Here is a 14,579-nt window from a genome sequence, read left to right as displayed (position 1 = left end):
GTATCACACAATGTAAATCATTATCTAGAAACTCCAACCTCCTCCTTATTTCTGTTAGTTATGTAATGACAGTAGTTAGAAGTCATCACACTTGATGTTTTAAAAATGTAAAGCCTAGAGATAAAGCTTAATAATTAAACAGGGTGTTTTGCATTTTGATTCCATTGAAAGAAAATAACATTGGACTCTTAAAAGATCAAAAATATGTCAGAGTAATATAATTTTTTGTAGTGGTAGAATATTCTCTCTAAAAGAGTTTTTGGTGATAGAACACCACTAAAGATGATTGGAATTGACTAAATAGGCATACGGATAATTATATGGGAGTGGTAACAAATAGCGTTTAACTAAAATGTAAAGTGTAAAAAGAAGCACTCAATAAATACGATTGAATGAATGAATGAATGTCAGAATTATACATCAACTGAAATTATTGGGTCTGATCTGACAGATGTGATGTTGAAATATTTTGTGCATTGAAATGATCTGTACTTCTTAGAAATACAAGATCATAGGTTCAATAAAATTTGGTGGGTTTTGATGCTAAGGTTGCAGATAAGATGTAGGCAGTTTTCTGTTTATCCCTGAGGGTTCACAAATCATTATAATAATGGTGGCATTTATTAAGCACTTACTATGTGCAAAGCACTGTCCCAAGCGCTGGGGAGGTTACAAGGTGATCAGGTTGTCCCACAGGTGGCTCACAGTCAACCCCCATTGAGGTAACTGAGGCACAGAGAAGTTAAGTGACTTGCCCAAAGTCACACAGCTGACAATTGGCAAACGGAATTTGAACCCATGACCACTGACTCCAAAGCCCGTGCTGTTTCCACTGAGCCATGCTCAGTGGCTAAGTGACTTGCCCAAGGCAGTGACAGAGCTAGAAGTAATTCATGAAATGGAGGCTCCTCTGAACAGAGCCATTATACGACTTAATAGTTTGTAAAATGTAATAAAAAATGCATGCACTTTATTTTAGGCTCCCTGTAGTTATATATGTAGATTCCAAAGTTAATTTTGGTTAAAGATTAAATCATTACTGATGTTGAGGATATTTAAAGTACATGCCTAACCCAGAATTAGTGCCAGTGAACTTTATTTCTGGAGGAGGACTGTTGCCCCTTTATGGAGTGAAGAATCAGGCAATCAGGAGCCTCCATTTCATGAGTTACTTCTAGCTCTGTCACTGCCTTGGGCAAGTCACTTAACAGTCAAAGATTTCCCCACTTAGAGAAATTTAAGTATTCTTCCAGTATATGTCTCATAAGGACATTTGCACACTTGCTCTTTGCTTTGTAAACCCAAGATGGAAATGATAGAAAGAATCGTTGATGATGTATAATCAGAGGAAAATCTTCGATTGTTCTGGGACTAGCAACTATTCTGCATTTCTTTTTCTGATGAAGGAATAAAGCCACTGTGATTCTTGTAAACCCTGGCCTATTCAGACTCATTAGATTGTGAATTTATTGCAATATTTTCAGCAGTTTTAGCTTGATAGGAATATTTTTCTAGAGTCAGTTATTTTTCTTTAGGTAAAGTGTGGCCCCTCTAATCTGACAGATGTCAAAATGAAAATATGAGGGTGCTATGGTGATGTGTACCAAGGAAGTCAGAACTCAGTTGACTAACATCATTTGACTAATACCTCTAGAAATGATCAAAAGGATTGCTTAATTGCCATTTGGAAGCACCAACTTTCAGATTTTTCCTTACAGGTCAGAAAGGCATCCAGTACAAGTGATTTGGAGCAGTGGGAGACCGAGGCCGTTTGTCCTGATTCTGAAGTCAAAGAATTAAATGGGTTTACTCTAGCCCCATACGGCAGTTCTCCAAGTCTTTCCGAACACAATAATTCAATAAACCTTGAAGAGAAGAGGGAAATTGTGACCTCTGATACCGATACTCAATTTAAACTGGGTGGAACAGATTCAGATAGAAGTCAAGAAGAAACAGTGTTTCCAAAACAAAGGGACAGTCCAAATCCTAGCCACCCAGAGAATGACGCTTCTCCAAAGAGCATTCATTCCAGTGTCCCATCGGGATCCCTTGACTCAGATGGTATTCCAGAAGGAGATAGAGAATCGGATCCTCTACTGGTTAAGGAAACCTCCCCAGATCCCTATGTCATGAGTCTTCAAAACCTTCTCAAAAAGTCAAGGGCGTATATAACTAGAGAACAAGCCAGGCGCAGCTTGAGAGGTGGCTCAAAGAGGAGTATCAATGAGAGCCACTCAGATAAAGAAAATGACACTGCTAAAGGCTGTGACTCTGTACGAGAGAGGCTGAAGCTTGCAGGCAAAAGTGCTAATTCAGTTACGCTGGATAAACCAAGTCTTAATAAATCCAACATTCTCCTCCAAGGTGCCTCTACCCCAAAATGCAGCACAAATACTTCGGCTTTAACAGGCTTCTGTAAAGCAGTTCAAAGTGAAACCTCGTCCATTGTAGATTCGGATATCGATGAAGATTTGAATGCCCATTCCACTTTTGATCCTGAAAATAGCATTATTGGCAGCCTGTCCAGTTCCTATGCCAATTTGCCAAGCCCGGAACCAAGTTTGAGTCCTAAAATGCACCGAAGACGTCTTCGCCCATTGTCCACCGGCCACATAGTTATCAATAACCCTGTGAACGCCCAGGAATTAAGTCCCAAAGGCAAGGGAAAGCTTGTGAACTTGGTTACTCAAGATGTTAATGAAAAGAAATGTGCACCTGAACCTGTTCCAAAATTAGCTCTTGACTCAACTGGAGTTTGTCCTGGCAGCAAAAATATTTCTGAAGCTCCCGCTGGAGTGGTATCAGGTAAAGCAAAGAAAACGTCTCAGCATTCAGTTAATCAACCAGAAAACAAAGTCATTCCGGTATCAGCGACGATGGAAGGTCAATTTGCATTTGGCAGCAGAGGGTTAGACAAAGTGGAAATGGAGGATATTCGTTCTGTAGCTCCAAGACTGCATGAACCCTATGCATCCAGTCTAGGTAGAGTAAGTCCAAAGCTCGGGACAGTGAATGGCGGCAAGTCCACTGCCTTGGTAGAAAACCACAGCTGTAATTCGCAAGTGGAACTGAATAAATCCTACGATGTTGAAAACCCATCTCCACTCCTCATGCAAAGCCGGATTAAGAGGCAGCAGATGGCCCCTCCAGGTGGATCCCATGGAAACGAGCAGTTTTTAGGAAATAGTTTTGAAAAGATCAAAAGGAGACTTGATATGGATATCGATGTCCTGCAAAAAGAGAACAGTCCGTACGTGGCACCAAGCAGGATGGTCGAGAACCAGGAAAGGCAAGGGTTGCCAGAAAGAAGGTGGTCTATAGGATATGGATACATTACCAAGAATGAGATTTTAGAAAACAGCATCAAAGGTAAGAAAAAGACCACCTGTGCTAAACGGTTAAGGTATATGAGGAGCAGCATGGCCTCGAAGGAAGAGCATAACAGTGGGAGTCAGGAGAGTAAAGTTTTCGTACCAGCTCTGCCACTTAAATGCTTTGTAACTTTGGACAGATCACTTAATTTCTCAGTGCTCAGTTTCCTCATCTGGAAAATGAGAATTAACTTCTGTTCTCCCTTCTTAGCCGAGAGTTCCACACGGGATAGGGACTGGGTCCAATCTGATTTGAATTTAGCTGCTCCAGCACCGAGCTTGACAGCTAGTTATTGCCTATAAATACCGCAATTATTATTATTGTGGAAACTGACAGTTTTATTATTTTAATGCCTTCAAGTTTTGTTGAAAATAATTATTATGGTTATCTTAAGTCTTAGAGAAGCAGCATGGCTCAATGGAAAGAGCCACGGGCTTTGGAGTCAGAGGTCATGGGTTCAAACCCTGGCTCCGTCAATTGTCAGCTGTGTGACCTTGGGCAAGTCACTTTACTTCTCTGTGTCTCAGTTACCTCATCTGTAAAATGGGGATTAAGATTGTGAGCCTCCCTGTGGGACAACCTGATCACTTTGTAACCTCCCCAGCACTTAGAACAGTGCTTTGCACATAGTGCTTAATAAATGCCATCATTATTATTATTATTATTATTATTATTAAGTCATAAATAATTTTCGTCCTTCAGGAAGAGGCACTTAGGATTAACCGCAGATCTCTGCTACATAATGAGCTTTCTATTCAGTCACACAGACTCTCTTACTTAAATTACGAAATGAGAGGTGGAAATGCATTTTTAGATAAAAGCAATTACTAATGAGTACAAGAAAAAAACTGCCTATTTCAGGGCTGATATGAGTTCGGCCAGTTTCTTTTCACTCGTGAAAGTCATTGCTCAAGTAGTGAATTTTTATAATATACTTGGTTACTCTAGTAAAAATTTGATTGCCATCAGTTTAAAGAACATGTGTTACAAGTATGTATTTAAAATCAATGATGTCTGTCGTATGCCCTGTCTATCGCCCCTTCTTAGAATGCAGAATGTTGTTTTTTGATATCTTTTGTTTTTCGGAATTTGTTTTTTGTTGTTTGGAGAGGAGTTTTGTCTGTACTCCTCTCAAGCAAACATACTCGTACCTTATTCTCGGCTCTCCCACCTCTGACCTCCTGCTCAAGCCCTTTCCGTGGTCCGGATCTCCCTTCCCCTTCACATCCCGCAGACTACAACTCTCCCCATCTTCAAAGCCCTTGTGAATCAATCACGCTTATTTATTGAGCGCTTACTGTGTGCAGGGTGCCTTACTAAGCCCTTGGAAGATTATAATATGACACATTCCCTTCCCAAAACGAGCTTACGGTCTAGAGGGAGAAGCAGACATTAATATAAATAAATAAATGACAGATTTGTACATGAGTGCTGTGGGGGGTGGGAGGGGGAATGAGTGAAGGGAGCAAGTCAGAGTGACACAGAAGGGAGTGGAAGAAAAGGAAAAGGGTTTAGTCAGGGAAGCCCTCTTGAGAGAGATGTGCCTTCAGTAAGGCTCTGAAGTGGGGGAGAGTAATTATTTGTCAGATGTGAAGAAGGAGGGCATTCCAGGCCAGAGGGAGGACGGGGGTGAGAGGTCCTTGGTGAGATAGATGAGGCTGAGATACAGTGAGTAGGTTAGCTTTAGAGGAGCCAAGTGTGAGGGCTGGGTGATAAGGTGAAACTGAACTAACATCTCCTCCAGGAAGTTCTCTCTGATTAATTTATGTTCCCTTCCTCCTACTTCTGCACCGACTAAGCACTTGTGCATTCTCAACCACCTGCAGCACTTCTCTACACGTCAACTTTTGCAACCCTAGTTTTTAGGTACTCATTTATAATATATAATATAGTAATAATTATGGTATTTGTTAAGCGCTTACTATGTGCCAGCATGGAGTCACATATCCACTTCTCCATCTTCCTCCTATAAATAAGTTATTCCAGTATCTGTATGCTGGTTTGGAAACTTCTTGAGGTCAGAGATCTCCTAATTAACTCTATCGTACTCTCACAAGTACTCAGTACAGAGATCCGCAGACAGTAGAAGCTGAATGAAAGTTGTCCATATATAGGGAAATACGGACTTTTGCGCCTTGGTTAAATGTAAGACTCGCAGTTGCATATTTCATAGGGTAAAGAACGAAGAAGCCTAAAGGAGCAACCTGTGTTGCTGCTGCTAGAACCGGCCGCATATGAAGCGGGCACATTCCAGGCTCTCTCTGGGCATTGCTGCAACTTGGGCTTTAGAGTGGAGTCCCTCCAAAGGCCATCAAAATTTGCACTTCCAGAAACTCGGCTATAGCTATCCAGTGTATCCCTTGGTCCAATCTGTCCTAGGTTCTGTATGCTCCCCATAAGAGCATAAATTCTCAGGTTTTGGAGCGGCTGAAATTGGATTTTCTAGAAATAGCCATGCCCTGTTATCCTCTGGACTTTGGAAAGACGTTGCATCCGTCAGTAGAACGCCCTCCACCACCCACCCTCTCATGCCCCTAAGTCAAGGGGGCGAGTCTAAGTTTAGGGGAAATTGTTTGTGGGGAAACCCTTGGGTTCGGATCCCAGCCCTGTCCTTGGACAACTTCTGGGCCTCTGCCCAGCCTTCTGTAAATTGTGGAAAATTGTTTCTTCCCTTCTTCTCCCTCCCAAGGAGATTATGAGAGGTAAGGAGACCAGTGATGCAAAAATGATCCGGAAAATGAAAATTCTAGAGGTATTTGCAGAATTCAATGGACTGATGGATTGATCTGTTATCCTTCTACAAGTTCTTTTCTCCACATTTAATACACTTCCACAGTTACATTTTTTCTTATGAAGGGATGATCAGTCATGATTGTACTCATACAGTGGATTCATACAGCTCTTCCAGAGAACTTCAGAATAAAACATATTTACTTTATAATAATAATGGACTTTATTAAGCACTTATTATGTGTCAAAAACTGTACTAAGCTAAGCTCTGGTGAAATTGCAAGATAATCAAGAGAAAAGAAGAGAAGCAGCATGGTTCAGTGGAAAGATCACGGGCTCGGGAGCCAGAGGTCATGGGTCCTAATCCTGGCTCCGCCACTTGTCAGCTGTGTGACTTTAGGCAAGTCACTTAACTTCTCTGGGCCTCAGTTCCCTCATCTATAAAATGGGGATTAAGACTGTGAGTCCCATGTGGGACAACCTGATTGCCATGTATCTACCCCAGCGCTTAGAACAGTGCTTGGCACATAGTAAGCGCTTGACAAATACCATCATTATTATTATTAATCAGATTGGACATAGACCTTGACCCGTCTGGTGCTCACAGGCTTAATGGGTATTTTATCTCCACTTTAGATGAAGAAACCGAGGTATGGAGAAGTTAAGGGATATGCCCAAGGTGTCATTCATTCATTCAGTGGTATTTATTGATTGCTTACTGTGTGCAGACCACTGTACTGTTGTACAATACAACAGTAAGCAGACACATTCCCTGCCCACAGCGAGCTTACAGTCTAGAGGGAGAGCAGACCAGTGACTGAGCTGGGACTAGAAAACCCAGGTGTCCTGACTTACAGTCCCGTGCGCTTTCCACCAGGCCACAGTGCCTCTTCTCCTTAGGGGTTTATGACAACAGAGCAGTAGTAGAGAGCTGGCCATAAGATAAGGCATATTAAAGATCCTGATTGCTTCGTTTCTGAATGACATAGCCCTTGGAGCAACAGTGCAGGTGAAACTGAGGATTCATTACTGTTGGAAGAATACAGTAAATTTGTCAAGTACCAGAATAGATGTCTTTATGGGTAGAAAATTTCTTTGCAGATGGAGAGGAATTTTTAAAAAACAAGATGCTGGCTTTCGAAGAAATACGGAAGAGACTTGAAGAACAGCACGCTCAACAGCTATCAATGCTTATAGCTGAGCAGGAGAGGGAACAGGAGAAATTACAAAAGGTGAGTCGTGTCAACCCAGTTTTCTAAGATTAATGAAATTTAGTGTTCAAATAGCTGGGCTTTGAAAGTGTACAAGCTTGTTCTCTTATCTGGGTATTTTGACCACAGGCAGCTTTGGGTAGGGATTGTCTCCATTGGTTGTCAAATTGTACTTTCCAAGCACTTAGTACAGTGCTCTGCACACAGTAAGTACTCAATAAATACAATTGAATAAATAAAAAAAATGGAATAATATATATACTAAATGGAACATATACTACCTATACTATCGAACACACTCAGCTCTGTTTTAGAATGAGGGGATCTTACTTGCAAAATTTCACCTTGCAGTGTAGCAATTTCCAACACTGCACAGTTGCACACGTGCTGTATGCGGAAATTATTTCCTCCGGTAACTGTGGCACGGTGAATCCAAACAAGCTCACATGTGGGATGAATGCTTCTTAACTCCCTAACAGTTTTCTAGCCAAAATACATAGGAATATGTGAATGACAGAACTGAGTGTATACGTCTAGTGTATCATAGTCTGTTAAAAGCACAGTCAATAATTTCTTGATCCAAAACCTTACTGGATCCTCATTGAACAGGAATGCTTTATAAATAACTTCCAAGTTGTTAGAGGAGGGTTTTTTTGTTGTTGTTTTTTGTTTTGAAAACCATAAGCCGAAAGGCTAGACTGCTTGGTCTGGTACAATACAGTTATGGCAACTCATCTAAAATGTAGTCAAATAGATTGTAACAGAGAAGCAACATGGCTTAGTTGATAGAGCACAGTCTGGGAGTTTGAAGGACCTGGCTTCTAATCCCAACTCTGCCATGTGTCTGTGTGTGACCTTGTGTAAGTCACTTAACTTCTCTGTGCCTGTTATCTAGTCTGTAAAATGGGGATAAAGACTGTGAACCCCATGTGGGACATAGACTATGTACAACCTAACTAGCTTTACCTAACCCAGTGCTTAGAAGAGTGCTTCGTACATAGTAAGTACTTAACAGATACAATTAAAAAAAGAAGCCAGATAGATATCAGAGGGAAAATAAGCTTCACTGAAGTAATTGTTTAATTTATTTGCAATGGAATTTGGTTTAACACACAATTATTGAAGTGTAGATACTTTTAATCTCCATTTAACTGAAGTAGAGGCTTTTCCCTACAGGAAATAGAAGAACAAGAGAGACGATTGAAAGAGAAGAAGGAGATCACAGCAGAACCCCCAGACATGAAGATTAACAGTGGGGTAGAATTAGAGTGGAGAAAAATAAGCGATGGTGGCTTGGTAGATTCTAAGCTTCCTCAAGTGGATACCCTCCACATTGCAAATAATGCCGGTAGGTCTTTAAACCGTTTTCTTTCCCTTACAGCGAGGTACCTGTTATCTTTGAATCAAAACCATTAGGGAGGTGGATCGTTCTCTTAAACATTCCCGGTCAGAATCGAGCCCAAGTTGGCATCAGCCTTAAGTTACTGCCACCCGAAAGGTGCCCAGTAACCTCTGAGAAATGAGGAGGGGTGGCAGTAGTTCAGTTCCCACTAGGAATGAATGAGAGCAGCATCCAAAAGAGTCTCCTCAAAGCCCAACCGGTATCCATCGAGGTCTCAGGCAACCGACAGCATGTAGCAAATAAGAAGAAGAAGTTGAGAGTAGTTACATTCCCAAAGGAAACATTTTTACATTATTTCCACCTCTTCTTCCCTGCCCAGCTTGTTGGAACTTTTGCCATTTTTCTTGGGTAAAACACTTTCCCTGGAGCATAAGTAGTAAAAACTCAATCTGTACTTCTACCGGGATTTTAGTGATTTGCTTCTCTGTGGGACAGCCTTGATTAATTAGCCAGGATGATCTGCACGTCCTGTGTAGTGTTGGTGAACACTGTGTAGGTCTTATGCGGTGTTACGCATTCAGCCTTCCGACATGAACCCTAACCAGGGGTACTTTGACTTTTTCCTAGGTTTGGTCAACCCCAGCCAACAGCATAGTTTTCGTCTGGCAAATGAAACTCCATTCTACCTGTGGGGATCATCAGCCGGCAGTCTGCATAAAATGTCAGCATCTAGACCTCTTGGAAGAGCCAAAATTAGATGGTCTCAGGTAGTGAACACTTAAATATCCACTTAAAGCTGACTCACTAATTTATTCTTGCATGTCCGACAAAGGAACACTAAAAACTCTTTGGTTACGAAGATTAGTCAGCTGGTTAGACTTTTAAGCATCTAGAGTTTTGTTGTATTAGCTGCTGGGATATTACAAAGAAATTTAAAAAAGACAGCCCTTGCCCTCAAAGAATTTGCCGTCTAATTGGGAAAGACATTGCGAAATTTAATTTGAAGATGACATTGAAAATGTATCTTTAAGAATACATTGAAAATGTAATTTTAAAATGGAAAATGTGATTAAAAATAAATCTTCAAGTTAAAAGAAAACCTAACTAACCCTTCAAACAGTTTGATAAACAGTATGCTGAGCCAGCATTCTCCCCAGTTTGGTTTTTCAATTTTTTAAACCTTCTAAATGTTTAACTGAGCACAAAAGAGGGGACAATTTTTAAAAACCCAACCAAGCACACTACTAATAATGCTCAGATTTCCTGTTACCATTTTGTCCATTTTTTTTCTTAAAGGTCTTCAGTCCAGAGATGCAAGTAAAGTTTAACAAAATAACAGCTGTGGCAAAGGGATTTCTTACTCGTAGGCTTATGCAGACAGAAAAGCTGAAATATCTTCAACAAACCGTGAAAGTAAGGACTTTGGTGTGAAACACTTTTCAGTTTTTGTTTGTTTTATCCTCTTTTCTAACTTCTGCCCTCCTCTGCTCACAGCTATAAGTTGAAAGATTGGAAGCAGGAAAAAATTAACTTGTGCAGTAACAGAAGTGATAGCGGCAGAGGTTTTGCTAAACCTACTTAGAAAACAGGTTCACCTATCTAAGTGGAGCCTTGACACCTCATCACTTTATTCATTCAGTTGTATTTAATGAATGCCTCCTGTGTGCAGTATAGAAGACATGGTCCTTATTTGCAAATAGTTTGTAGACTATCAGGGAAAACAGGCAAATATAAACTGTGCACACCCAGGGAGCAGTGATCTATATTGGACTCTGTTGTTCCTGGTTCTTTGGTTACGTAGTCTTGGGTAGAAAATCGAAGGCTTTTCATGGATTTTTTTTTTGTGTGTGGAAAAAAGAAACCTCCCCAAGAAACAACTTAACAGTGCTTTGCACACAGTAAGCGCTCAATAAATACGACTGAATAGTATTTGAGCCCCAACAATGTATGTAAATGCTGAATAAGGTGCTTGGGAATATCAACAGCAGTGTACAAAGAAAAAATGAATCAGAAATTCTCTGTACCCTGAAGAAACTTGCAATCTCCATCCCCTCCCCACAGCACCTGTGTATATGTTTGTACAGATGTATTACTCTATTTTACTTGTACATATTTGCTATTCTATTTATTTTATTTTGTTAATATGTGTTGTTTTGTTGTCTGTCTCCCCCTTCTAGACTGTGAGCCCGCTATTGGGTAGGGACCGTCTCTATATGTTACCAACTTGGACTTCCCAAGCGCTTAGTACAGTGCTCTGCACACAGTAAGCGCTCAATAAATACGATTGAATGAATGAATGAATGTAGAGGAGGAGAGTGGAAGAAAATAAACATAGAAACAGTAATTAATTTAACATTGATGAAGATAAAGTCTCCCATCTAAAATAACACGTGAAGAAGAACCTATGAAAGGACTTGATTCTGGTGACGATGGTTTGGGCAGCACCACTTAACGCTCCCAGAAGAGGCCCATAATTTAACATTGAACATGAAAACGAGCACAGCCTGGCACATTGTTCATTGCAGCCTGGAAATCACCTTCTCCCACCTTCCTCCTCCTCCTGAGTCCATAATGTTTCTGAAGATATGCCTCCATACCTGCCCTCTATTCTCGCAGAGGCAAGAAACAGGCTTCGGGCCTGATAACTGGTTGTGTGGTAGTGAAGGTGGTGGAGAGCTGAGTCCTCAGAGCTCCCCATACAGCCTGGCCTTGAAGATAAGGGGAACACGGGAAGCTTTCTTCTGCTATCTGCCCAGCCAAAAAAATACAGAAAGCCATATCCCAAGATGGAAGTAAGCCAGAATGAGCTGGAACTTGGTGCTGCTAAAAAAAAAAAAAAAGCAGCTCCTGAAATGGCACTTTGCATCTGAAAACTATACTGATTTAGTGAACCAAAGTGGAAAAATACCCTTTCAAACTGTTGAGGGTAGCACTACTGCCCACGTGGGCCCAGGCTGGGGAGAAATTCATTCATTCATTCAGTCGTATTTATTGAGTGCTTACTGTGTGCAAAGAACTGTACTAAGCACCTGGGAGAGTAGTGCCTGCTCTTGCCCCCGTCCCTGCAGCCTATTGGTGACCAACAGCTGCCTTTCCAATTTTTACTCCAGTCCCAGGACCTAGTCTGCATATCCAGCATTAGCACGTGTAACTTCCGTTTCTTTTTTAGGACACATTGGAATTCATAAGAAGCTTTCAATCAGAAGCTCCATTAAAAAGAGGAGCTGTTTCAGCACAAGATGCATCTCTCCAAGAAAGAGTAGTGGCTCAGGTGACTACACTCTGGACAGTTCTCATGTTCTCTTTTGTTTTAAAACCATGAGAAATGACTTTGTTTTCTCATTTGTCTTTACCATACAAAATTCATCCGATAACAGGGATGGGTTTTGAAATGCTAATCCATCCTGTATTTAGGAAACTGTATTTCATCTTTGACAACGGCAAGTTTTTAAAATTCTCATGCCCTGAACTTGAAAAAGAATTCTGTTGCTATTTAGAAAAAAAATGTCGCCTGTATTTTTCATGGAAGTTATGATCTATTTTTCATTTTTAAAACAGCTTCGAGCAGCCCTGTATGATATCCATGACATATTCTTCATAATGGATGCACCCGAAAGAATGACCATCTTGCGGCATGATCGGGAAGTTCGTAGAGAGAAGATGCTCAGGCAAATGGTAAGCCCGTCTGTTTCATGGTAGAGAAATGGTATTTAAAGTGCTCTCTGCTCACTGACCTCCTGTGTGATAGCAGTGACATATTCTTTAAAATGGATGCACCTGAAAGAATGACCATCCTGTGGCATGATCGGCAAGTTCGTAGAGAGAAAATGCTCAGACAAATAGTGTGGTCTGGAGGAGGAGGTGGTACATAGAGTTGAAGACAGCCAGAGACTGAGGAGAATTAGGCTGAAGTAGCATCCGTTAGGTTTGGCCAGGAGGAGATCTTGGAGAGAATAGTTTAGGTGGAGTGAACATGGCAGAATCTGGTTGACAGAAGGTCAGGAAGAGAGGTAGTGGAAGCAGCGTGTGTATAAAACACATTTGAGGAATTGGGACAGGAATGAGAGGAAGGAGATGGGATGAAAGCTGAGGCTACAGTGGCATTCAGAGAACATTCTTTTAAGGTAAGGTTGACGTGGGTATGTTTGAAAGCAGGGAGAAGGACTCATCAGAGAGTGAGCGATTGAAAAGGTCAGTCAGGGAGAGAAGTGGGGGCACGGGTGTTTTTAGAAGAAACCCATTTGCCTGGCATTTTCCCTCTACGAACTTCCCATCTTACCACAGGATGGTCATCCCAAGCGCAGTGCTCTGCACACAGTAAGCGCTCAATAAATACGATTGAATGAATGAATAAATACGATTGAATGTATGAATTCTTTCAGGTGCATCCATTATAAAGAAGATATCATTGATGTCATTCAGGAAGGTAATGAGAAATTTGAAATTATGTCCACAGGAGGGAGCGGAGATCACTACATTTGCCTGTTTGTTCCTTGGTAAAGAAGTGGTATTTGTAGTGATCTCTTCTGCCTCCTTTGGAAGCAATTTCCAATTTCTCATCGACTTCCGTGCCCCTTCTTCCCCCTCTTGGGCTTCTTTGTTGACAAAATCAAAACCCTCAGGTTTGAGCTCCCCAAAGCCCCCCCCCCTTCACTTCCTTCTTGGATGTTTCTCAAGATGAAAGCTTCCCTCCAGTAATCAACACCTACCCCATCCCTTCTCCAGCTCTACCACAGTTATTATTATCATTATTATTATCATTGTTATTATTATTATCATAACTTTGCTATTGGTATGGTTATCAGGTGTAAGATCATCAGGATTTCCTCATTTAACGAATGCATTCCAGAGACATGGCATGCTCTGCCCTTATAGTTCAGTAGTGATTATAGTGTTATGGAATAAACACAAACCCCCTAGTTTCTAAATAGGCTAATAAAAAATGGGGAACATTAGTCTAGCCAAGTAGGATGAATAACCTGCTCCTTTGCTTTACAAAACTTTGGTAAATCACAACTCTAGACTTTAACAGCACTTTATTTGGTTGATATTGGGCTTCAACTGGCAGGCCTTAGATATTAAAATTATGTAGACTTTTTACGATTGGTCTACTGAAGCTCCTGTGATGCTACCAAGATTCCATATTTTGCCTAGTCTTGATGGGGGTTCTTTTTTGGCCAGCTCAAGAACCATGCTCTTGCCTGACTGATTACTTTCCTTGCACCGTCATACAGTTTTTTCATGCAGCTGATTGTGACCAGATTTTCACCTCTGCCCTCCCAAATGATTCCAGCAGATCAAAGTAGGACTTGCGTGATGTGCATTTGTGCATGTGTATTCACATTTCAGATGTCTACTAATCTCCCAGAAATTTTCTAGCTTTTTTATTCAGTGGAACACAAATGGAATGAGATTGGTTAAATTTTAAAAAATAAATGAATTATCAGGGAAAATTAAGCTTGCTTTATGCTAAATGTTTGAAAAGAGAAATCTTTCCATGGGAAATCTGAAAATTCCGTTTATAGTGCCTCAAATGATGACATTAACTTAGTATATAAAATGACTGATTAATTTTTTTTTTTTCAAGGATAAAATGAAGAGCCCACGTGAAAGAGTGTCTCTTTCAGCAGCAACACAGAAATCCCTGGATAGGAAGAAATATATGAAGTATGTTTTAATGTGATGCCTAAAACCTTACCTTATGTATTGAAATGAAAAAAAAATTGTCATTTTCTGACCTAGCACTTTCTCCCCTGTGCTTAGTTTTCCTCCCTCTATTCATCGCTCCCTCAGCCTCACAGCACTTATGTACATATCTGTAATTTATTCATATTAATGTCTGTCTCCCCTTCTAGACTGGAAGCTTGTTGTGGGCAGGAAGCTCTGTTGTATTGTTATACTGTTCTCTCCCAAGCGTTTACAAC

The 14,579-nt window shown here is 40.8% G+C and overlaps 1 protein-coding gene across 2 annotated transcripts in view; it reads left to right on the top strand.

The window, feature by feature from the left end:
- Window positions 1-14,579, top strand: part of CCP110 (centriolar coiled-coil protein 110) — a 39,472-nt gene that overhangs the window by 16,078 nt on the left and 8,815 nt on the right. For both annotated transcript variants that reach the window (XM_038763106.1, XM_038763105.1), the window contains exons 5-12: window positions 1,719-3,369; window positions 7,204-7,334; window positions 8,490-8,661; window positions 9,283-9,422; window positions 9,952-10,068; window positions 11,825-11,926; window positions 12,214-12,330; window positions 14,243-14,322. In XM_038763106.1, the coding sequence (XP_038619034.1) occupies window positions 1,719-3,369; window positions 7,204-7,334; window positions 8,490-8,661; window positions 9,283-9,422; window positions 9,952-10,068; window positions 11,825-11,926; window positions 12,214-12,330; window positions 14,243-14,322 (2,510 nt within the window). The remainder of the gene's footprint in view (window positions 1-1,718; window positions 3,370-7,203; window positions 7,335-8,489; window positions 8,662-9,282; window positions 9,423-9,951; window positions 10,069-11,824; window positions 11,927-12,213; window positions 12,331-14,242; window positions 14,323-14,579) is intronic.

This window comes from Tachyglossus aculeatus, chromosome 21, assembly GCF_015852505.1.
Source record: "Tachyglossus aculeatus isolate mTacAcu1 chromosome 21, mTacAcu1.pri, whole genome shotgun sequence".
Lineage (NCBI taxonomy): Eukaryota > Metazoa > Chordata > Mammalia > Monotremata > Tachyglossidae > Tachyglossus > Tachyglossus aculeatus.
This window is presented reverse-complemented; position numbering and strand designations above follow the sequence as displayed.